The sequence below is a fragment of the Erithacus rubecula genome (genome assembly GCF_903797595.1).
Source record: "Erithacus rubecula genome assembly, chromosome: 25".
Lineage (NCBI taxonomy): Eukaryota > Metazoa > Chordata > Aves > Passeriformes > Muscicapidae > Erithacus > Erithacus rubecula.
Genome location: NC_136677.1, coordinates 5,208,956 through 5,232,180, shown reverse-complemented (window position 1 = coordinate 5,232,180; position 23,225 = coordinate 5,208,956). Strand labels below are relative to the sequence as shown.

The 23,225-nt window shown below is 59.9% G+C and overlaps 3 protein-coding genes across 4 annotated transcripts; 2 read left to right on the top strand and 1 right to left on the bottom strand.

The window, feature by feature from the left end:
- Positions 1-381: 381 nt before the first annotated feature.
- On the top strand, positions 382-10,627 carry ROBO3 (roundabout guidance receptor 3; the record flags this gene model as incomplete). Its single annotated transcript, XM_079326805.1, has 18 exons — positions 382-708; positions 3,937-4,263; positions 4,779-4,936; positions 5,489-5,609; positions 5,684-5,822; positions 6,355-6,482; positions 6,562-6,686; positions 7,046-7,217; positions 7,302-7,513; positions 7,877-7,958; positions 8,043-8,211; positions 8,298-8,464; positions 8,708-8,855; positions 8,900-9,323; positions 9,434-9,914; positions 9,992-10,118; positions 10,199-10,302; positions 10,383-10,627. Coding segments are annotated over exons 1-18 (3,474 nt in total), but the record flags the coding sequence as incomplete, so codon positions are not given.
- A 2-nt stretch (positions 10,628-10,629) lies between these two features.
- Positions 10,630-12,781, top strand: LOC306812336 (uncharacterized protein; the record flags this gene model as incomplete). Its single annotated transcript, XM_079326844.1, has 3 exons — positions 10,630-10,838; positions 10,907-12,396; positions 12,489-12,781. Coding segments are annotated over 2 exons (381 nt in total), but the record flags the coding sequence as incomplete, so codon positions are not given.
- Positions 12,782-13,568: 787 nt separating this feature from the next.
- ROBO4 (roundabout guidance receptor 4) lies at positions 13,569-21,468 on the bottom strand. Of its 2 annotated transcripts, none has more exons than XM_079326843.1 (19): positions 21,344-21,468; positions 21,196-21,240; positions 20,829-21,059; positions 20,610-20,748; positions 20,408-20,535; positions 19,558-19,670; positions 18,830-19,049; positions 18,630-18,748; positions 17,917-18,088; positions 17,690-17,840; positions 17,479-17,609; positions 16,719-16,895; positions 16,348-16,639; positions 15,829-16,263; positions 15,379-15,738; positions 15,169-15,288; positions 14,764-15,089; positions 14,543-14,680; positions 13,569-14,455 (listed from the first exon to the last, which is right to left on the bottom strand). In XM_079326843.1, the coding sequence occupies exons 1-19, from the start codon at positions 21,405-21,407 to the stop codon at positions 14,310-14,312; spliced, it is 3,507 nt and encodes a 1,168-aa protein (XP_079182969.1). In that variant the 5' UTR covers positions 21,408-21,468; the 3' UTR covers positions 13,569-14,309. The 2 variants fall into 2 exon arrangements, with proteins under 2 accessions (XP_079182969.1, XP_079182968.1); XM_079326842.1 differs by having other exon boundaries at positions 13,570-14,455; positions 20,829-21,107.
- Positions 21,469-23,225: the final 1,757 nt, after the last annotated feature.

Below are 23,225 nucleotides of genomic sequence, written 5' to 3'. Positions count from 1 at the left end.
GCCCAGCACCGCCCCGGCCCGGCCCCCACCCGGGGGCGGTGCCGCAGGCTGAGCCGAGCCCAGCCGGGCTGAGCTGAGCTGGACTGAGTCGGGCTGGGCTGAGCCGCGCTGGGCTGAGCCGGACTGGGCTGAACCGGGCTGGACTGGGCTGTACTGAGCCAAACTGGGCTGAACTGAGCCGAGCCCAACCGAACAGAGCCAAACAGAGCTGAGCTGGACCGGGCTGAGCCGGATCGGGCTGAGTCTTGCCGGTCTGAACCAGACTGGGCTGAACTAAACCAAACTGGGCTGAACTGAGCCAAACCCAGCCGAGAAGAGCTAAACTGAGCTGAGCTGAGCCGGATCGGGCTGAGTCCTGCCGGGCTGAGCCTGCCTGGGCTGAGCTGAGCTGGACCGTGCTGAACTGAGCCGAGCCCTGCCGAGCAGAGCCGGATTGAGCTGAGGCGGATCGGGCTGAGGCGGATCGGGCTGAGCTGAGCCAGTCTTTGCCGTGCCGAGTACTGTTGTGCAGAGCCGACCCGAGCCAAGCCGATCTCAGCCGAGCCGGGCAGAGCCGGGGCGGGATGCTGCGGTACCTGCTGAAGACGCTGCTGCAGATGAACCTGTTCGCCGATTCGCTGGGAGCCGAAGGCTCCAACTCCTCGCTCCTGCTCGGCATCAACCGCTCCATCACCGCGCTGCACCTGCCCGATCTCGTCCCCGGTAACGGTACGTGGTCCCCGCTCTTTCTTTCCCTCTGTCCCGGAGTTCCTGCTCCTGGTCCAGCCGCGATGCTGGAAGCAGCCCGCAGACCCCAGCCCCAGCTGGGACCCCACCAGCACCGACACTGGATTCCCAACCTGTCCCTGTTTCTGTCCCCAAACCGGGACCTGCCCCACGTCCCAACTCCGGAACTGACCCAGTGTCCCCGCACCAACCCCCTGTCCCCATTCTGGAGGGTCCCTGTCCCCAGACCGACTCCTGGGAGTGATGTGGTGTCCTTAGATCGTCTCCACGACCCCAAACCGAGACCAACCCACTCTCCTCAAATAAGGACAGTCTCAGTGTTCCCAAACCAGTCTTGTGTTCCCGAATCCTGAACTGCAAGCAGCTTCTGTTCCCAAACTGTGCCGTGTTCCTACATCAACTGCCAGATCACGAGCTGGGACAGACATGGCATTCCCCAAATTGTTCCCGTGTCCCAGACCAGTTCCCAGATCTCAACCCAGTGTCCTCAGACAGCCTTCATGCCCCCACATCCATCCCCAGTCTCCAAACCAGGACCAGCCATATGTCCCAAAACTATCCCTGTGTGCCCAAACCAACTCCTAGACACAATTAGGAGAGCCTCCATGTCTCCAAACCCGTCCTGTGTCCCCAGGTCTGTCCTCAGACTACAAACTGGAACTGGCTCCGTGTTCCCAAACTGTCTCTACATTCCTAAACCATCCCGGTGTCCTCCAAACAGCTCCGTGTGCCCTAATCCTCCCCATGTCCTCCAACCAGCCCCATGACCCCTAACTGAGACAGAGTGGGGGTGAAGGAGGGGTGAGGGAGGGGATGTCTGCTTGAATTTTGACTCTGTTTTGAGCTTCTTCCCCCTTTTCTAGTGTGTCCCCCTCCAGCTGGCCCTGGGTGGCTGGTGAGGGGGCGGGGCTGTTCCCAAACCTCACGGGACCCCCTACCCCTGCATAGCCAGCCGGGCACAGGAAGGGGGCTGCCCTGACCCCCTGCTTGTCCCAATTAGTCACCGGGCCCAGCTGCGGCCCCCTCAGTTCCTGCTGTGCCCCCCGGGGGTACCCAGTACCCTGCAGCATTGCTGCCGTCCCCATGGCAGCCACAGCCCATCCCCATGGCAACCCCATGGGCACCCCAAATCGCAGCCCCTTATGGCCACATGCTGCCCCAGGGCGTGGGGGGAACAGGAGACACGTGTGTGATGTGTGTGTGTGATGTGTGTGCGTGCACACGTGGGCATGTGTGCATTTATGGGCAGTGTAATGTGTGTGCATGTCTGTGCATGTGTGCATGTGTGCATGTCTATACAGTGTGCATGTGTGCATGTATGGGCAGTGTGCATGTGTGTGCATGTCTGTACAGTGTGCATGTGTGTGCATGTCTATACAGTGTGCATGTGTGCATGTATGGGCAGTGTGCATGTGTGCATTTATGGGCAGTGTGCATGTGTGTGCATGTCTGTACAGTGTGCATGTGTGCATGTATGGGCAGTGTGCATGTGTGTGCATGTCTGTACAGTGTGCATGTGTGCATGTATGGGCAGTGTGCATGTGTGTGCATGTCTGTACAGTGTGCATGTGTGCATGTATGGGCAGTGTGCATGTGTGTGCATGTCTGTACAGTGTGCATGTGTGCATTTATGGGCAGTGTGCATGTGTGTGCATGTGTGTGCATGTGTGCATGTGTGCATTTATGGGCAGTGTACATGTGTGTGCATGTCTGTACAGTGTGCATGTGTGCATTTATGGGCAGTGTGCATGTGTGTGCATGTCTGCACAGTGTGCATGTGTGCATGTGTTGTGTGCAGCAATGTGGGTAAGTGTAGGCTCATGGCCCCACCTGAGTGTGTGTGGATGTGCATGGGTGTGCCTGGATGTGCATGGGTGTGCATGGATGTGCATGGATGTGCATAGATGTGCACGTCCCTGTGTGTGCCCCAGTGCATGTGCAGCTATGTGTCCATGCACACTCCTGTGTGAATGTGTGTGTGTGCATGCACCTCTACATGCCTGAACACACACATATGTGTGTGTAAGGACACTCCCCTACCTGAATGTGTGCAGGTGTGTTGTGTACATGCACACCCTGCATGAACACACACCTGTGAATGCATCTGTGCATGTCAGGGCATGCACCCCCCTGCATGTGCATGTGCCAGGCCATGTGTGTGGCTACACGTGTGTGCATGTGGGCATGACTGCCCACAGTGTACATGCATCTGTGTGTGCAATGCATGTGTGCACACACCGCCTGCACTTGTAATGCACATATGCACACATGCACATGTGTGTAATGCACCTGTGTGTGCACAGATACCCACAGTGAGTGCCTCTGTGTGTGTGCACAGCCCTGCATGGCTGCCCATGTGTGCATGCATGCACCTGTGTACAAACACAAGCAGTGAATGGCTGCACGTGTGTCTGGGCACAGCTGCATGTGTGCCTGTGTGACACTTGGGGACTGAACTACCAAGACACTCCAGCATTAATGAGCATTAATTATGCTGGCATTAATGACCATCCATCAATTCTTGTGTCCTAGCAGGACTTTTTTTTTTTTTTTTTTTTTTTTTCCTGGAACAGCACCACAACCCCAATATGGGGCTCTTTAAAACTTAAAATTAAGAATTTTCTGCATTGAGTGACCAGCTTGCTACAAAAAGTCAGCACTTGCAGCTGATGGAAAAATCCCCGTTTGGGGAGAATTTAGCCCCAGCCCCATTTCCTCAGGGATGCCCAGTTGGAAACTGGGTGGAAAAGACCAATACTGGGATCTTCACTTTGTCCCACTGGCCTTTCCTGACCCCTCCCCATCTGATCTTCAGCTGTGCCAAGGGAAATTTAGATTGGATGTTAGGAAAACTTTTTTTACTGAAAGAGTTAAAAGTGCTGAAATCATCTGCCTGAGGCAGTGATGGAGTCACCATCCCTGGGTGTGTTTAAAAAAAATTGGATGTGGCACTTGGTGTCATGGTTTAGTTGAGGTGTTAGGGCTGGGTTGGACTGGATCTTCCAACCTGGTGATTCTGTGATTTTGTGATTCTTGATCCTGCTCTCTCCCCATAGCACCATCCTGGGATATGCTGGGCTGTTATCTGGCCACACTTTATCTCTCACTCCCAAGCAAAGCAGGGTCTGGAGCCAGCCAGGAAAGCGCTACACAATCCAAGGATGCTCATCCCCCCAGCCCCCATCCCTCCCCCTCCTGATCTTCCCGCAGGATCCCACAGCCAGCTGGAGGACACGGCTCCCCGCATCGTGGAGCACCCCACGGATGTGCTGGTGTCCAAGGGGGAGCCGGCCACGCTGAGCTGCAAGGCCGAGGGGCGGCCGGCCCCGGTGGTGGAGTGGTACAAGGACGGGGAGAGGGTGGAGACGGACCGGGAGGATCCCCGCTCCCACCGCACGCTCCTCCCGGGAGGATCCCTCTTCTTCCTCCGGATCCTGCACGGCAGGCGGGGAAAACCCGACGAGGGGGTTTATGTCTGCGTGGCCAGGAATTACCTGGGGGAGGCCAGCAGCAGGAATGCTTCCCTGGAGGTGGCCGGTGAGTCCGGAGGGAGGATTTGAGGTTCTGGTATCATCCCTGAGCCCAGCTTGCTCCAGTGGGCTGGAGGGGGCTCTCACATTCTGTGCTGCCAAGGGGAGAGGGGGAAAGAGATGAAAATAATTAGAAATAAATAAAGGAAGTGAAAAGATATGAAACTGAATTCGAAGAAGTGAGAAATATTGGAAATAAATGGAACGAAGTGAAAACAAATGAAAAAAAAAAGGAATGAAAAAATAATAAGGAAGTGAAAATGAATGTAAATAACAGAAATGAAAATAAGTGAAAATTACTGAAAAGGAGTGAAAATAGATGAAAACCTGGTAAAATAAATGAAAAGAACTGAATATAATTGGAAATACATGAAAACAAATGAGAACAAATGAAAATATTTGCAAGCATTTGAAAGTAAATCAATTTGAAAGTAAGATCAATGAAGATGAATGAAAAGCAGACGGTGTCCCGGTGCTGGCCCAGCCCGGGGCGGCGGAGCTGAGGCCGCTGTGTCCCCGCAGTGCTGCGGGACGATTTCCGGCAGCCGCCCGGGGACGTGGTGGTGGCGGCGGGAGAACCGGCCGTGCTGGAGTGCGTCCCGCCCCGCGGGCACCCCGAGCCCAGCGTCTCCTGGAAGAAAAACGGAGTCCGGGTCAGCGACAAGGACGAGCGGCTGACGGTGAGCGGGGCAGAACGGGGCTGAAGGTGATGCGAGGGAGATGGGGAATGGTACAGGGATCCAGGATGGGATGGGATGGGGATGCAGTGAGTGTGATGGGGATGTGGGATGCAGCAGAGAGTTGAGTGATGTGATAGATACGGGATGAGATGGGGATGTAGGATGGGATAGGCATACGGGACGCATCAGATTTGGGATGCAATGGAAATATGGGATGTGATGATGGTGCGGGTGCAATGGGAATATGAGATGCAATGAGGATACAGGATGTGATGGGGATGCAGAATGCAGTCAGGATGAGAGATGCAGTGGTGATTTGGGATGTGGTGAGGGTATGAGATGCAATGGAGGTGCAGAATTTGATGGGGATTGGAGATGTGATGTGTTTGTATGCAATGAGGATGTGGGATGTCCTGGAGATATGGGATGCACTGGGGGTAGGATGCAGTGGGGATGTGGGATGTGATGAGGATGCAGGATACAGTGCAGACACGGGATACAGTGTGGATGTGGGATGTGATGGGGAGGTGGGATGAGCTCTACTTCCTGCAGATCCGTGGTGGGAAGCTGATGGTGGCCAGTACTCACAAGAGCGATGCCGGCGTCTATGTCTGCGTGGCCACCAACGTGGTGGGGGAGAGGGACAGCGAGCCGGCCGAGCTGGTCGTCTTTGGTGCGTGGGGATCTAATTTTGGGGGTGTAAGGGAGGTGGGTGCTGTCCTGGTGGGACTGACAGCCACCCCACAGAGCGCCCAGCATTTGGCAAGAGGCCCCACAACCAGGTGGTGCTGGTGGAGGGGACAGCGGAGTTTGCCTGTGAGGCGGTGGGGGATCCACAGCCGGCGGCGCGCTGGCGCAAGGAGGAGGGTGAAATGCCACTGGGAAGGTGAGTAGGGGTGAGGGGGTGGCTCAGGGACACCAGGACCAGCCAGGGTTCTGTGGTGCAGCTGGGTGGCATCAGTGTGTGCCAGCCTGGTGTGCTTGGAGCACCTGGCATCCTCATGGCATCAAGTAATTGCATCCCATAACCCTGGCACATTCTCCATTCCTCAGCACATCCCACATCCTTATTGCATTCCACATTCCCATTGTGTCATATGTCCGTCACATCCCATGTGCCCCTTTGCACCTCAAATCCCCATTGCATCCCGTATCTTCTTTGCATCCCACATTCTTATCACATCCCATATCCCCACTGCAACCCACATTCCCATTGCACCCCCCATCCCATCACACTCCACACCTCCAGCACATTTCACATCCCCATTGCACTTCCTGTTTTCCTGCATCCCAGATTTCCACTGTACCCATCACATCCCACACTCCCATCACATCCTGCATCCTCACTACATCCCAACCCCATTCCCTCCTGATGCCCCAGCACACCGCTGGTGCCACAGCCTGGTGGGTTCCCCCAGGTGGGAGGTGCTGCCAGACAACACCCTGCGGATCAGCCGGCTGCAGGTGGAGGATGAGGGCACCTACACCTGTGTGGCTGACAACAGCGTGGGCAGGTCGGAGGCATCGGGCACCCTCACTGTGCACGGTAAGGGGGCCCTGGGGAGCGCCCTTGGGTGCTCCTGCAGTGCCCAGACAAGCCCTTGTCTCTCCCCACACTGCTGCAGTGCCCCCCCAGCTTGTCACCGGGCCCCACGACCAAGCTGTCACCCCTGGCCAGAGCGTGACTTTCCAGTGCCAGAGCAAGGGCAACCCGCCACCCGCTGTCTTTTGGCAGAAGGAGGGGAGCCAGGTCTGTCTCCTTCCCTCATCCTTGACCCCACACCCAATCATAGCCCCATCCTCATCCCAATCCCATCACCATTTCCATTCCATCTTGTCTCCGCTATCATCATAATTCCCATCCCAATTCCCACCCCATCCCCATCTCATCTCCATTCCAATCTCATCCTATCTCAACCTCACACCAGTACCAATCCTCATTCCTACCTATCCTTGCCATCCCATCCCAGTCCCTGTTACATCCCTGTTCCCATGCCATGCCATCCCATCCCAATCCCATCACTTCCCACCCCTAACTCTGTCCTGATCTCATCTCCTGCTTCTCATCCTCTCCCTCCCTCATCCCCCACTAATCCCCATCCCTCTCAGACCCTGCTGTTCCCGGGCCAGCCCCCAGTCCCTTCTGGCCGTGTTTGGGTGAGCCCCAGCGGTGCTTTGACCATCATCAACGTCCGGCCCAGTGATGCTGGCCACTACCTGTGCCAGGCTATCAGCGTGGCTGGCAGTGTCCTGGCCAGGGCAGGCCTGGAGGTGACAGGGGGTAAGTCCAGTGCCAGTGGAGAGCTGGCACAGGATGAGTAACACCCACCCCAGCACCCAGCAATTCCCAATTTGGTCCCTGTAGCACCCATTGAACTGCACCCAGCTGTGATCAGCCTGCTCCCCACTAACCGGACAGTGCTGCCAGGGGGGGCCACGGTGCGGCTGCCTTGTGGGGCGGGGGGCCATGACCCCCCAGGCAGCGTGGGGTGGCTGAAGGATGGCAGTGCCCTGGTAGGTGTCCAGCCCCGTGCCAGCCTGCTGGAGAATGGCACCCTGCAGATCACCGGCCTCCGGGTGAGCCGGCCCCGGCAGGGGCACCCGTGGGGCACGGCAGGGAGCGGGGCAGGGGCTGGAGCAAAGGGGGATGGATGCTCCTGGTGGTGGGTGCAAGCAGTGCTGGGGCTCAGGGTGGTGGGTGCAAGCAGTGCTGGTGCTCAGGGTGGTGGGTGCAAGCAGTGCTGGTGCTCAGGGTGGTGGGTACAAGCAGTGCTGGGGCTCAGGGTGGTGGGTGCAAAGCGTGGTGGGTGCTCAGGGTGGTGGGTACAAGCAGTGCTGGGGCTCAGGGTGGTGGGTGCAAAGCGTGGTGGGTGCTCAGGGTGGTGGGTGCCAAGGTGATGGGTGCTCAGGGTGATGGGGCAGGAGCTCTTCCCCTTGCAGGTGAGAGACTCCGGGCTCTATGAGTGTGTGGCCACCAGTCCAGCGGGGGAGACACGCTGGGGCATCTCCTTGGAGGTACAAGGTGGGTCATGGAGATGTCACTGCAGTGGGGACACCATGGCACTGGGAACAAAGCCACTCCAGACCTCCATGCGTCTCCCTGCAGGTGATGAATCCAACCTCTCCCTGCCTTCTCCTGCACCCGGTCTCCTCCCTGGGCCACCCTCCACCCCTGTGGTCACCAACGTTACCAAAAGCAGTGTCACCCTGAGCTGGAAAGGGAACGAGGACAGTGGTGCCACCGATGTCACCTCTTACATAGTGGAGGCTTTCAGGTATCACACAAGCCTGTTCTGTGGCTGCAGGGATGATGTGGTGGCCTGGCACCACCCTGTCACGAGTCACCCCTGTCCCCTGGCAGCCAGGCAGCGGGTGGCCCGTGGCAGACAGTGGCAGCTGATGTGGAGGGTGAGACCCACACAGTGACCGGCCTTGTCCCTGACACTGTCTACCTGTTCTTGGTGCGGGCGGTCAACGCCTACGGGCTCAGCGCCCCCAGCGGCGCCTCGGAGCCTGTGCGCACCCGAGGTGAGACCCAGCAGTGACATCCGAGGAGGTGTCACAAACCCCCCACCCTTCTTGGGTCCATCTCCACTTGGTGACACCAATGGAGGTGCCCGTGCACCCAAAATCTTTGGGTCCATCCTTGCCCGGTGATGCCAGTGGAGTTTCCCCATGGACCTGCCATGGGTATGTGCTGTCACCATGGCTCCTTCCCTTGGTGACACCAGTGGAGATATGCATGGACCCTCCACCCTCTCATGTTTCCAGCAGACACCAACCCCATGCAGCAAGGGCTGGATCCTGACCAGGTGCAGCAGGAGCTGGCACGAGTGGCTGTGCACCTGAAGGAACCTGTGGTGCTGCCACTGGGCACCGTCCATCTCTCCTGGACCGTGAGTGCTGAGCCTCCCTACTGGTACAGGGCTCCCAGTGTCGATCATCCCCCCATGCCACCCTTCCCTCGGCTCCTCAGGTGGAGCACCAGGCACCCTTCCTCCAGGGCTACCGGGTGCTGTACCGGCAGCGCGGCGGGCGCTGGGAGGAGGCACGGACGGTGTGGGCGCCGGGGGAGCGGGGGGCGCTGCTCACCGAGCTGCGCCGGGGCCGCGACTACGAGGTCAAGGTCCGACCCTATTTTCATCACCTCCACGGTCCCGACAGCGCGGTGCGAGCTCTGCGCACCCCTGAGGCGGGTGAGTGCAGGATGCAGGGGATAGTGTGGCTCCTCAGGGACAGCCTGGAGGTGACACCCCGCGTGTCCTCCCCGGCAGCCCCCAGCGCCCCGCCACGAGCTGTCAGTGTGGCTGGGAATGGCACCAGTGTCCGCATCTCATGGCAGCCACCACCTCTGGCAGAGCAGAATGGTGTCATCCGTGATTACAGGGTAAGCCTGGACAGCAGCAGGGGCGTGGCAGGTCCACTCTGTCCACTCATGACACCGTGTCACGGCGTCCTTATGGGTGTTCCCCATCTTTTCCTACTGGTCCCTACCAGATTTGGTGCTTGGGCAATGAGAGCCGCTTCCACATCAACCAGAGCGTGGAGGGGACGGTGCTGGCCACAGTGTTGCAGGGACTGGTCCCCGGGGTCCCTTACCGCGCTGAAGTTGCTGCTGCCACCAGTGCTGGTGTGGGAGCCCGCAGTGCCCCTGTCCCCATCCACATCGGTGAGTCCTTCATTGTCACAACTTGCACCCGTGGGTGGGGCATGGTGGGGTCACCCAGTGCGGTGCTGGGGGTGGCTCCTTGGCACCCCGCCGGTGTGTCCCTCTTCCCCGTGTCACTTGCAGCCCCCCTGGTGGAGAGGGATGCGGCGCCAGCAGGCGGGAGCAGCTTGGCTGAGCAGTTAGCCGAGGTAGCCAGGCAGCCAGCCTTCATTGCCGGTGTTGGTGGCGCCTGCTGGGTTATCCTCGCTGCCTTTGCTGCTTGGCTCTACAGCCGCCGCCGCAGGAAGAAGGAGCTCAGCCACTTCACTGGTACAGGGCGGTGCTACCCCTGGGACCCCTCACCCCTCAGGCAAAGAATCCCACACCCACAGTCCCTCTCTTTACAGCATCCTTTGCCTACACACCCACCGGTAAGCCCGTAAGTGCTGCGGGGTCCCAGTTCGGCCTCTCGCTGCCCTCACCCCCATCTCTTTCCACAGTCTCCTTCCCTGCTCCAGTGCGCAGCAACCCCAGGTACCCCCCCGGCATCCCCTGCCCCACCCCGGGAGCCCCAGGGCTAATCACCAGCATTCCTTCACCCCATCCCCTTGCAGGGCAGCTGCCAGCACTGGTTTCCCGTGGCTGGTGGATGCGTGGCATGGTGGCAGCACAGCCAGTGCTGCCGGTTGCTTGGGCTCCACTGAGAGATACTACAACGGTGAGGGGTCAGCATGGTGCTGGGTGGCTCTGGTTGAGGGGGTCAGGATCTGCCCTGCTGATGCTGGTCACCCTCTGCAGATGCCGGCATCACCCGTTACATCGCCCAGACGGAACAGTTTGGAGCGGGGGCTGGCGAGGGGCCGGTTTACAGCACCATCGAGGTTGACAGTGAGGAGCTCTGCACATTCCCCCGTCCCTTCTCACAGTATGGGACCTCCTACTCTGGGGGCGGTTCCCAGCCAATGGATGCTGCAGCCTGCCAGGTGCCCCGTGGCCGGGCTGAGCACGGTAGGGTGGTCGGGTGGGTGGGGGCACACATGGGTGCTCGCGGTGCGGTGCCTTCCCCACAGCCCCCCCAGCATCCCTCCTTGGCACAGGGGCCAAAGCAAAGCTGGGGCAAGCAGTGAAACCGCCGGCAGTGAGCTGGACAGAGCTGCTGCCCCCGCCACCCTCAGCCAGTGAGCTCAGCCAGTGTGCCCAGGAGGAGGAAAGGGACGAGGAAGAGGAGGATGAAGAGGAAGAGGCAGCCAGAGGGTGAGTATGGGGGCTCGGGGGCTGGGCATGCTGCCCCCAGCAGCTACCCTGTGGTCTGCACCCTGCAGGTTGGGGATGGAGGTGTGGTACCCTGGTGAGGACACCCCCTGTGCCACTGCTGCATCCTCACCCACCACGTCCTCCGGCTGCCGTTCCACTGCCACGCTGACACCGTCACCTCGCACCGCCGAGGACATCCCGCGCCTCCGCGAGCCCGACAGCTCCCTCCTGCCCCGGTAGGACAGGGGCCTTGCTTGCTGTGGCCGTGCCATTGGGGTCTGGATGTCCCTCCAAGGTCCAGATGTCCCACCATGGCCTGGGTGTTCCATCGTGATTCAGCCATGTTGTCACTCCCCTGCCCTGCCATGCCATCGTGGTCCAGCTGTGTCATTAGGGTCCAGGTGTCTCACTGGGCCCCAGATGTTCTCTTGGGGTCAAGATGCCTCTCCATGGTCCAGATGTTCCATCACAACCTGGACATTTTGTCACCATTGGCTCTGCCGTGCTGTCATGGTCCAGATGTGTCATCCGTGCTGTCACCAGCCATGCCTCCAAGGTCCTGGATCTGGATCAGGCTCTGGATGTCCCACCATGGCCTGGGTGTCCCGTCACAATCTAGCCCCACTATCATGATCTGGTCCTGCTGTGCCACCATGCTCTGGCCGTACCATTGGTGTGTGGATGTCCTACCGTGGTCCAGGAGTCTGTGATCCATCCATGGTGTCACCATCCACATCTGTTCTGCAGCTGTGCTCCAGCCATGCTGTCATGACACACACATGACACTGTGGGCTGGCTGGGGCATTGCAATATAGCTGCCCCATCACTGGACAGTTGGGCCATCATCATCCAGCTGTGCTGTCGCGACCCAGCTCTGTCATGATCCACCTGTGCCATCACAATTCTGGCATGTCACTGCACTCCAGCTGTGCAGCTGCAATCCAGCTCTGTGGCTGCAGTCCAGCTGTGCAGCTGCAAACTGCATGGTTGCAATCCAGTTGTGCTATGATTTAGGTGTGTCATAGTTCAGCTATGCAGCTGCAGTCTGCCAGTGTGCTTGCGATTCAGATGTGTGGTGACCCAGCTGTGCTGCTGCAATCCAGCTGTGTGGCTGCAATCCAGCTGAGCAGCCTCTACCCAGCTGTGCTCCAGATGTGCCATTGCAGACCAGCTATGCTATCACAGCCTTGCCAGGCTGTGGTCCTCCACTCTCGCTGTGCCACTGCACTCATCCAGCTCCCCTTTGTCACCCCAGCTGTGTGGCTGTGATCCAGCTGTGGCACTTCTATCCAGTTGTGATGCTTCAGCCCAGTGCCATCCAGCTGTGACAATTCCACTGTGGCTTCTGGCTCTGGCACAGCTCTAGAGGGCTTGTGCCAGCGCTGTGGTGGCCACTGAACCCCCATCCCAGTCCCCCTATCCTGCCTTCACGCCACCCCCCTCTTTGCCAGGAGACTCCCCCACGGCGTCAGCACCCCCCCGCAGGCACCCAGTCCCTCGGTGACTCCGGAGCCCAGCGAGAGCCCCCCGCCCCGAGCCCGCTGCCCCCCTGGCACAGGTGAGCCCTGAGGGGCCAGTTTGGGTGGGTGAGGGTCTCGTTGCCCCCCATTACTGGTGGGGGGCTGACGCTGCCATCCCCACCCCTCCAAGGGAAAACCCGCGGTGCGATCTCCAAAAGCCGCCTGAAGCCCAAATGCAGCCGCTACCGCCGGGAAAAGCAGACGGGAGGTGAGTGGCAGTTCGAAGCAGGGAGCCGGGGAGGCTCGGGGGAGCTCAGCCCTCTCGCCCCTCTGTGCCGCAGAGCTGCCGCCGCCGCCGCTGCCGCCGCCCGGAGAGACCCGCGGGCCGTGTGCGGAGCCGGAGCCGAGCGGGGCCGAGCGCAGGGGGACCCCCCGCCCGCCCCGCGGCGGTAAGGCAGAGCCCCCGGCAGCGCCACGCGCGGGCTGCGCTGTCACCGCCCAGCCCCAACCCCGTCCCCTCCCCGCAGATGAGGCCGTGCCCGGCAGCAAAGCCTCCTGCCTGCCCCGCGGGCCGGTGTCCGGCAGCTGCTCCACCACCGGCAGCGTCTCGTCCCGCGGCTCCGGCAGCTCCCGCGGGCACGGCTCGGGCCGCAGCCGGACACCGGCCGAGCGCGGCCAGGGCAGCGGCCACGGCCGCAGGGGAGCGGCCCCGCATCCCTGCCCGCCGCAGGAGAAGCGATAAAAGGGAGGGAGAGTCTGTGACGGAGTCGGGGACATGGGGATGGGAACGCAGGGGACACGGAGGGATGTTCTTTAATTGCCGAGTGGCTCGATGGAAATAGGGTTGCACAGAGGTCGCGGCCGGTGGGCGTCAGTGTGAGGGGGGACGGGGATTCTTGGGGTGGGGAAAGGAATTCACAAGGAATGAGGACCCTGGGGAGGGACAAGGATGGTCAGGAGGGACAAGAAAGATGCTCGGGGAAGGACATGAACCCTGGGGACAGAAACAGTTGGGACAGATGAGCAGAAGAGGGGTGAGGGCACTGGGAAGGGGTGAGGAGGATGCTTTAGTGGGGCAAGGATCCTGGAGACAAGCATAGCTGGGAGGAACAAGGATACTGGGAAAGGACAAGGATGTCTGGGAGGGATGAGGAGATCGAAAGGGAAGGGGACACTTGGTGGGGGACAAGATTACACGTGGGGGATAAGAACACAGCAGATGGATGAGGGTGCTGGTGCAGGATAGAGAAGGTGGGGGGAGAAGGAGGCCTGGAGGGAAGAGGACATGGAGGAAGGATTTCCAGGGGATTGAGGATTGCTAGGGGGAAGAGGATGCTTGGGAAAAACCATATTGCTTGGGAGGGGCAAGGACAGTAGTAAGGGACAAGGAGGATGGTTGCAGGGGGATGAGGACAGTGGGGAAGGAAAAGGACACTTGGTATGGGGGTCAAAACAATTGATGAAGCATAAGGACACTCAGGAGGGCTGAGAAGCCTGAGAATGAGGATGATTAGGAGGGACAAGGACATTTAGAGGGAGCACAAGGCCACTCAGGTGGCTTGGGAAGGATGAAAACCCTTGGGAGAGACAAGGATGGACAAGGTGGGACAAGGTTGCTGAGGAAGGACATGAAGTATCAGAAAGCAGAAGGACAGTTGGAAGGAATGGGAATAGTCAGGGGATGGTCAGGAGGTGAACAACCCTAGGAAAAGACAAGGACACAAGGTGGACAACAGTGCTTGGGCTGGAGGAGAATAGGGGGCATGAGGATGCTGGGGAAGGAGGAGAACACTGAGGAAGGACAAGGACACAGAGGGATGCAGACTCCTGGGGAGGAGTGAGGAATTTGGGAAGGAGTGGGGATGCTGAGGACTGATGGGGACACTGTGGAAGAGGAGGGCACTTGGGAAGGACAAGAAAGCTGAATAAGGAGGGACACCCACCCACCTTGGTGCCACCCACCCTTTGTGGGTGGCTTTTCCTAGTAAAGAGCCCCTGTTTGGGGAACTGCCTAATAAAGCTGGATTTTAGCTGAGCCCAGGGGACTCTGGCCTTGCTGCATCCTGCGCCCTGGGGACTGCCATGCTCCTGTCCCTCCTGTCCCCAGCTCAGCACCTTCCCTGGCCCAGGGGCTTCCAATCCCTGACCCCTGGCCACCTGGAAAGCAAAGGAAATGTTTTCCAACACCCTGCAACACCTCACCACCCCCAGTGCCCACCACCCTGCCATGGGGGCACTACACACCATTCTGTGAGCTGCTGTTCATGGCTGCCTCTGTCCTGGTTCTCTGTGGGACCTCCAGTGCTGTCCACCAATCCCAGGTGCTCATGTGGCCTCCGGGTGGGAAAACCTGCTCCAAGGGTGACGGTGGTGGGGAGAGACCTGCAGGGACAAAGGCAAGAAATGTTCCCTGAGGAGGTGACAGTGCTCAGGGTCAGAGGGGAGTCCAGGGAGCCTTCACTCACCCCCATAGAGCCCATCAGTGTCCTCCAGGCTGCAGCAGAGGCCATCGACAGCCACGGCCAGTGCCCGGGCGAAGCTGGCATCCAGGAGGAAGGAGCTGGCACAGGAGCTCACCAGGCTGCAGCGCGTGCTGGCAAAGTTGTCCTCTGACACAGACCCCCAGCCGTTCAGCAGTGACCCTCCTGGAGAGCCTCTCGTGGCTGTATGCTCTTCCTCCTCCTCTTCCTCCTCCTCCTCCTCCTCACCCAGCTCAGAGGCTGGTGGCCCATAGATGTAGCCATAGGTGTGCAGGGGTGAGAAGGATCGTGGTGGGGTTGGTGCTGGGGCTCTGTGGGGAGCACAGTGGGGTGCTGCTGGCACCAGGGGATGCTGCAATCATGGGAGTGTCACAGGGGGATGGGGAATACCTGCAGCAGGCAGTGTCCTGGTCCATCTCCAGGACCTCAGCCACCTGCTGTTGAGTGAGGACCCCGTCACTGAATGCTGGTGAGAGGCGCCCGGTGGCCAGAGAAGTGTCCTTGGGGTACCTGGCAGCCAGGAATATGTCCCTTGGGTGCCTGGTCTCCAGGGACATGCTCCTGGTGTGGCTGGGGGCTGGGGACATGTCCTTGGGGTACCTGGTGCCCAAGAACTTGTCCTTCTGGTGACCAGAGACTGGAGACACCTCTTCAGGATGCCTGGTGCCTGGAGACGTGTCCCTGGGATGTCTGGTGCCTGGAGGTGTGTCCCTGGGGTGCCTGGTACCTGGAGATGTGTCCCTGGGGTGCCTGGTGCCTGGAGACGTGTCCCTGGGATGTCTGGTGGCTGGAGATGTGTCCCTGGGGTGTCTGGTGGCTGGAGGTGTGTCCCTGGGGTGCCCGGTGGCTGGAGGTGTGTCCCTGGGGTACCTGGTGGCTGGAGGTGTGTCCCTGGGGTACCTGGTGGCTGGAGGTGTGTCCCTGGGGTGCCTGGTGGCTGGTGACATCTTTTCAGGGTACCTGTTGCACAGGGACACATCCCTTGTGTGCATGATCACAAGTGATGGGTCCCTGGGGTCCCTGCTGGCCTGGGACATGTCCTTGGCATACCTGGAGGCCAGGAACTTGTCCCTGTGGTGCTCTGAGGCTGGTGACATCTCCCTGGGGAGCCTTGTGCCTGGGGATGTGTCCTTAGGGTGTCTGCTGGCTAGGGACATGTCTGTGGGGTGCCTGCTGGACAGTGAGTTGTCCCTCTGGCACTCGGCCACTGGCAAGGGGTCTCTGGGGCACCTGGTGACCAGGGAGGTGTCCTCAGGGTGCCTGGTGGCCAAGCCTGTGTCCCTCTGGTGCTTGGTTGCTGGTGATGGATCCTTGTGGTGCCTGGTGGCCGGTGACACACCCCTGGGGCTCCCACTGATTGGGGATGTATCCCTGGGGCATGGCATGACTGGAGATGTGTCCCTGGGGATCCCAGTGACTGGGGACAGGTCCTTGGGGTGCCTGGTGACCAGAGATGTGTCCCTGGGGCACCCAGAGGCCGGGGACCTGCGGGTGAAAGGGACACGTTGTGTTTTACAGCAAAGGGTTGGGTTGCAGGGCCCCCGTGTGGCTGGGGACAGCCAGACTCACCGTGTCACTGGCGGGTGCCAGGCATGGGGGGGTCTCGGGGGTGTCCTTGGTGACCTGCTTACAGCAGAGGTCAGGGAAGGGCTGCCCCTCGGTGGCTTTGGAGAGCTGAAGATGGGCAGCCGTGGGTCCCTGCTGTCCATCATGGCAGTGGCAGTGTCACCCCCATGTCCCCTCTGCTGAGGCTGCCTGACTGCCAGCCCAAAATCTGCCCCCCACTCGCCTGCACTTGCAGTGACAGGGATGTGGCTGGGGGCAGCTATGAGCACCGGGGTGCTGTGCACTTGATGCAGCTCTGGGGGGGCAAAGAGGGACACAGAGCCATGGGCCATTCCCCTGCTGTCCCCCGTGTCCCCCCGTCCCCCCACACCCACCTCTCTTGCGAACACGCTCCCAGGGTGCTGGGTTTGGAGTGCTGGGTGAGGAATGCACCCCGGGGTGCCCCCCACTGCAGCACCCCATGTCCCTGAGGGGTGCTGGGTGTCCCCCACGGAGGCTGCTGTGGATGGGGGGCGTGGGGGGGCCAAGGCTGGGCGGCTCCAAGGAGAGGGCTGGAAGAGTGAGAGAGGTCAGGGCACCCATGGACATGTGTCCCCTGTCCCCTCTGCCCTTGGCTCTGTGTGTCCTCAAGTCCTTGCTGCCTGCAGACAGACAATGGGCGACACCAAGATGAGGGTCCCATAGCACTGGGGGTCCCAGGAGTTGGGTAGGGGGTCTGGGGTTTGCTGGTCCCCTGTGAGGGTCCTAGGCCTGGGCTGGGGGTCCTGTTACAGCATGTCAGGGTTTCATGGAACTGGGTGGGGATCCAATGGCATCACATGGGATGGGTGGGGGTCCCATAGCTGTGGTGGGGGTTCCATGGCAGAGAGTGGGGGCTTTACAGCATCGGGGGGCAGCCCAACCATAGTGCTCACTGGAGGGGTGGGGGTCCCATGGCAGTGGGTGGATCCCAGTCCCCAGGGGGCTCACTGGAGGGGTGGGGGTCCCATGGCAGTGGGTGGATCCCAGTCCCCAGGGGGCTCACTGGAGGGGTGGGGGTCCCATGGCAGTGGGTGGATCCCAGTCCCCAGGGGGCTCACTGGAGGGGTGAGGGTCTCATGGCAGTGGGTGGATCCCAGTCCCCAGGGGGCTCACTGGAGGGGTGGGGGTCCCTGCCATCACTCCCCAGGAGCCGGCTGCTTAGGCTGCTGCTGCTGCTGAGGTTTCGGGGGGCACAGCTGGGTTTCCAGGGAGCCCCAAGCCATGGCGAGTCACCAGCCACCAGCCTGCAGGGCGAGAGCTGCAGTCAGTGCATCAATCCCCACCAGAGCAGGGCTCTGCTGTGTCCCCAGCCCATGGCTGTCACCTGTGGCGAGCTGCAGCGTCCCGGCTGGCACGGCGCTGGCAGAGCAGGAGCAGGAGGGCGAGTAAGGCCAGCCAGAGCATGGAGCCAGCAGCAGCAATGACAGCAGGCTGCTGCAGTGCCTGCACCACCCTGCTGCTCCCTGCTGCCAGCCCTACAAGAGTCACATCAGTGTCACCTCATGTCACCTCCTTGGCCCCCAGCAGCACCCCACCTGCTCTCCAGCTCACCCAGGACTCCGCAGGTGGCGTTGCTGGGGACCCCCAGCCCTGCGCTGTTGAAAGCTGCCACCTGGACACAGAATTCGGCCCCGGGCTGGGGCAGGAGGGTCTCCAGGCGGTGGGTGGCTCCATCCACTGTCCTGTTGGTGGGATGCTGCCAGCCCTCACCCATTGACCAGACCTGGCAGGCACCAAGATGTGTCCTGTTAGATAGTTTGCCTTGATGGCCCCCCTGTGGATACATCCCCTGTGGATGGACCACCCTGGACTGACCCCTTCAGATGAATATCCCTTGATGGATCCCCCATGGATAGATTCACTTGAATAAGTCCCCTTAGATGAATTTCCTTGATGGACTCCCCTGGGAAGGACCCCTTTTGATGGGCTCCCTTGCATTCCCCTAGGATGGACCTCCTTGGGTGAATACCTCTTGGATAGACCCCAATTGATGGGGTCTCCCTTTGATGGACCCACTTGGCCAAATCCCCTAGGCCGGACTTCTTTGATGAACTCTCTTGGATATCACTAGACAGATGCCCTGGGATGGACCTCCACCTTGACTGGCCCTTTTGGATGAACACCCACCCTGAAATACCTCCTGTATAGACTTACTGGATGGTTCCCCCCTTGGATAGACCCCCCACCTTTGACATACTCCCCTTTTGGATAGATCCCCTTAGATTAACCCTCCAACCCTGCCCTCTCACCCCACTGCCCCAAACCTGGTAGCCCTGGATGACTCCATTGTGGGCTTCAGGAGGAGGTGGCTCCCAGCTCACGACCACGGTGCCATTCCCTGTCTCAGCCTGGATGGTGACACGCTGGGGCGCTGCACTAGGCACTGCTGGAACAGGGACGCTGAGACCCCTGGGACCCCCAACAGACCTCCCCATCCTCCACCCACACATCCCAGGGGACACACCTTCCTCGGGTATCCAGAGGTGCCTGCTGTTGCTGTCCGAGCCCTGCCTCCCTCCAGTGTAGGGTCTCACCTTGAACTCGTACTTGTATCCCCTGCGGAGCGCGGGGGTGACGGCGCTGAGCCGGCTGCCCGCGTCCTGCTGGGTCCAGGAGGTGCTGACAGGGAGCAGGCTGCGGTACAGCACCAGGTAACCCACGGGCACCGGCACCGGCATCAGCATCTGCAGGGCACGGGAGGTGTGCGTGACACAACAGTCCCTGGAAACGCCCTTGGACAATGGAGCTTTTCATGAGTGATGCCCCCCTTCCCTACCAAAACCCCTGTTATCATTTAGGATTTCTATTGGTCTTTAACTTTACTAGATAATTGGTCTTTTCTCACCTAGATTCTTAAAGTAATTAGATAGTTCTCAACTTAAAATTTTACTGGTTAGAAATTCAATCCCCCTGAAACCTATAAAGACCCCTTGCTGTGCTATGTATCTGGATTTTGCTGGTAGAACCCTTTGAAGAAATAAAACTACCTTAGGAACCTCTACAGCAACTCCCCAAGTCTCTCTTTGCTAGCTGAGTAGCTGACCCTCTGACTCTGGAGCCCTCAGAACCATCTGGACTCCCCTAGCAACCCAAAGCTAGAACCACCCTAGCACAGGCAGCTACAGGAAGGATTCCAAGTTCAGGTGGGACAGGGGATGTGTCCCATGCCCCCTCCCCTGAGCCCACACCAACCTGCCAGCGGAGCTGCACGGCGGCCGTGGGCAGGGCAGTGCCATTGTCCAGGTGCAGCCGCACAGCCAGCAGCTCCCGGGCTGCAGGCTCCTGCTGGCCCGCTGCCAGCTGGTCTGTGGGGCAGAAGAAGGTGAATGGCAGCACCAGGCAGGAGCCAGGTCCCCTGGCACCTGCCCAGACACCTACCTCAGGTACCTGCACATGGAGATCCTGATGGCTACCTGGATGGACTCACTCAAATGGACCCTTTTGGACAGACACCCTTTGATGGGTTTGTCTTGAATGGACCCCTCTTGGATGGGTCCCCTTTGGTGTGTTACCCCCGGGGACATGGGATCCTATGATACAAGCCTGTGATATGTCCCTCTTAGATGGACCCTTTGGATGGATACTTCTTGGTTTTTCCCCCTTTAATGTACTTCCACCCCTTAAATGGATCCTCTTGAAGGAACTGGGTTGGCTGGATCCCCTTTAAGTGCGTGATCTTGAAGGAATCCCCTTGGGTAAACTCCCACCTCAATGCATTTCCTAAGATGGATCCCCTTACATGGAGCCTCTCAGATGGATCCCTTGGACGGATCCTATTGGATGGAAGTGTTTAGATGGACCTACCTTTGATGGATCCTGTTGAATGGAAGTGTTAAGATGGACCTACCTTTGATGGACCCTCAAATGGCTCAGCTGGATGGACTTTGTTTGATGGATGATGGATGGCCTTGGATGGACCCCATGGACAGACTGCCCTTCGATGGCCCCTTCCATGAACCCCATTAGATGAACCCCGTTAGATGGATGCCCTTGCATGAACCCCAAGATGTCCCTGTGCAGGCTGCAGAGGTCGCACACTGACCCTCCACGTGGAGGAAGGTGGTGGCGGCGGCGGTGCCCAGCTGGCTCTGTGCTGTGCACACGTACGCGCCGGCATCGGCGGGCGTCACGGCCAAGAGGCGCAGGGTGTGCTCCCGGTCCACCTCGTGCCTGCGGGTCACCAGCTCTCCGTCAGCCTCACCCCCACGCCAGGGATGGGACAGCTCCCCCCTGGCACCACCTACCTGCCCCAGGGCAGGTCCCCATGCTCCTTGTGCCACTGCACGTGTGGCGCTGGGTCGCCTCGGGCGCTGCAGCCCAGCTCCACGGTGCTGCCGGCCACCGCCACGGCCTCGCTGGGGTGCTGCACAATGCTTGGCTTCTCTGCAGGGGGACATCAAGGACATAGCACCGTGGCTGGGTGTGACATGCCACCACCTGTGGGACAGACACCCTCGGCTTACCCAGCACGGAGACGCGGGCAGCCCGGCTCTCCCTCTCGCCTGCCGCGTTGGCCGCCACGCAGATGTAGAGACCGGAGTCGCTCCGCTGTGCCGATGTCACCTGCAGCTTCCCCTTGGTGACAGCGTACCTGCCGCCTACCAAGTCTAAGGTCACCCCGTCCTTCTTCCAGGTAATGTAGGGCTCAGGGTACCCCAAGGGGGGGACACAATCCAGCTCCAACGCTTGCCCCGCTGTGGTCACCAAATCGCCCGGCTGCAGGCGGAAATTGTCCCGCAGCACTGCGGTGGGGAGGGCACATTGTGGGTGGGGGAACAGGATTTTCTGGTGTCCCCCCACCTGCATCACCCACCCGCCAGATGTCCTTACCAGGTGACGTTTGGGGTGCTGTGGCCACGCTGGGGAGGCGGCAGCCTATCGGGTGAGAAGGAGGCAGGGGAATGCCAATGTTGGCATGGTCTCAGACCCGGGGTGGGGCAGAGTGAAGAGGATTTTGGCCCCCCTGGGCTGCACTCACCTCCGCGGTGCAGGGCGGCGAGGCAGAGCCCCAAGCCCAGCGCTGTCTCCCAGCCGCCCGCCATGCCAGCCCCGGCCAGCCTTCCCTTTCCCTCCCGAAATCCCGGTTCCTGCCCGGCAGCACCGGGGCTGCAGCCGCTCCGGATGGGGGGGGACAATAGGCGGATGCGGGGCCGGGAAATGCCGAGGGGGGAGGTGGCGGTGAGCACAAACAGCTCAGCCATCCTGCGGCAGTGGGACTGCCCTGCCACGGCGGCAGCACCCGGACACACAGTGGGGGACACCAGCAGTTAATGAATTTAATTAGTCAGAATAAATTCCCCTTTTCCTTCGCCGCATTCAGAGGAAGACAAATTAAGAAGAAATGGGCTCTCAGCTGAGGACACCACCAGTAGGTAGCAGAGGGAACATTCCAAGGTCTTCAAGTGCCAGGTGGAGTGCCAGCCAGGTGCATTGGGTTTGTGTGGTCTTACCTGTCAGCCACTTCTCGTGTGTTCCCCCACCCTGAGTGACCACTGCACCCAAGGGTGCCACCACCAGACGGGTAGTATGTTTAGTTTATTGGTTAGTAGTGCACCCCGAGCACTGCGGGGTGCCCTGGCACCCACCCCGGGTGCCCCAGGGCCTGGCTCGCTTGGCCAGCCACTCTCTGCTTTTCATCCTAAACCTATTTCCCATGAAGGCTTGGGGAGAGACAGCATGCGTGCCCTAAAACCCTGGGATTTTCACAGAAAATCCTACCGTGGCAAAGGGCCAATGCTTGGGCCAAGGCTTCCTGCCCACGTTTAGGGGACATTGCAGCTGGGGAGCTGGGGAGGCAGGAGGGAGCCCCCTGTTTAGACTGCCTGATGCATGTTGTGCCCTTGGGCGAGCTTGTGTGCCAGTGCATGCCATGCTCCATGCATGGGGGTTGTGCCACTGTGCCCTTGCACACACGTGTGCTCCCCGTGTGCATGTGCACCCCCCAAGCGTGCTCGGCTGTTTGTGCTTGCTCTCTCCAAGTGCACCACACAACCCTGTGCAAACACTGCACACACACTGTGCACACTCACTGCAGACTCCATGCACACCTGTGCAAACACTGCACACACACTGTGCACACTCACTGCAGGCACCACACACCCCTGTGCAAACACTGCACACACACTGTGCACACTCACTGCAGGCTCTACACACCCCTGTGCAAACACTGCACACACACTGTGCACACTCACTGCAGGCTCCATGCACACCTGTGCAAACACTGCACACACACTGTGCACACTCACTGCAGGCACCACACACCCCTGTGCAAACATTGCACACACACTGTGCACACTCACTGCAGGCTCCATGCACACCTGTGCAAACACTGCACACACACTGTGCACACTCACTGCAGGCACCACACACCCCTGTGCAAACACTGCACACACACTGTGCACACTCACTGCAGGCTCCATGCACACCTGTGCAAACACTGCACACACACTGTGCACACTCACTGTGGGCTCCACAGACCCCTGTGCAAACACTGCACACACACTGTGCACACTCACTGCAGGCACCACACAACCCCTGTGCAAACACTGCACACACACTGTGCACACTCACTGCAGGCACCACACACCCCTGTGCAAACACTGCACACACACTGTGCACACTCACTGTGGGCTCCATGCACACCTGTGCAAACACTGCACACACACTGTGCACACTCACTGCAGGCTCCATGCACACCTGTGCAAACACTGCACACACACTGTGCACACTCACTGCAGGCTCTACACACCCCTGTGCAAACACTGCACACACACTGTGCACACTCACTGCAGGCTCCATGCACACCTGTGCAAACACTGCACACACTGTGCACCCTCACTGCAGGCTCCATGCACACCTGT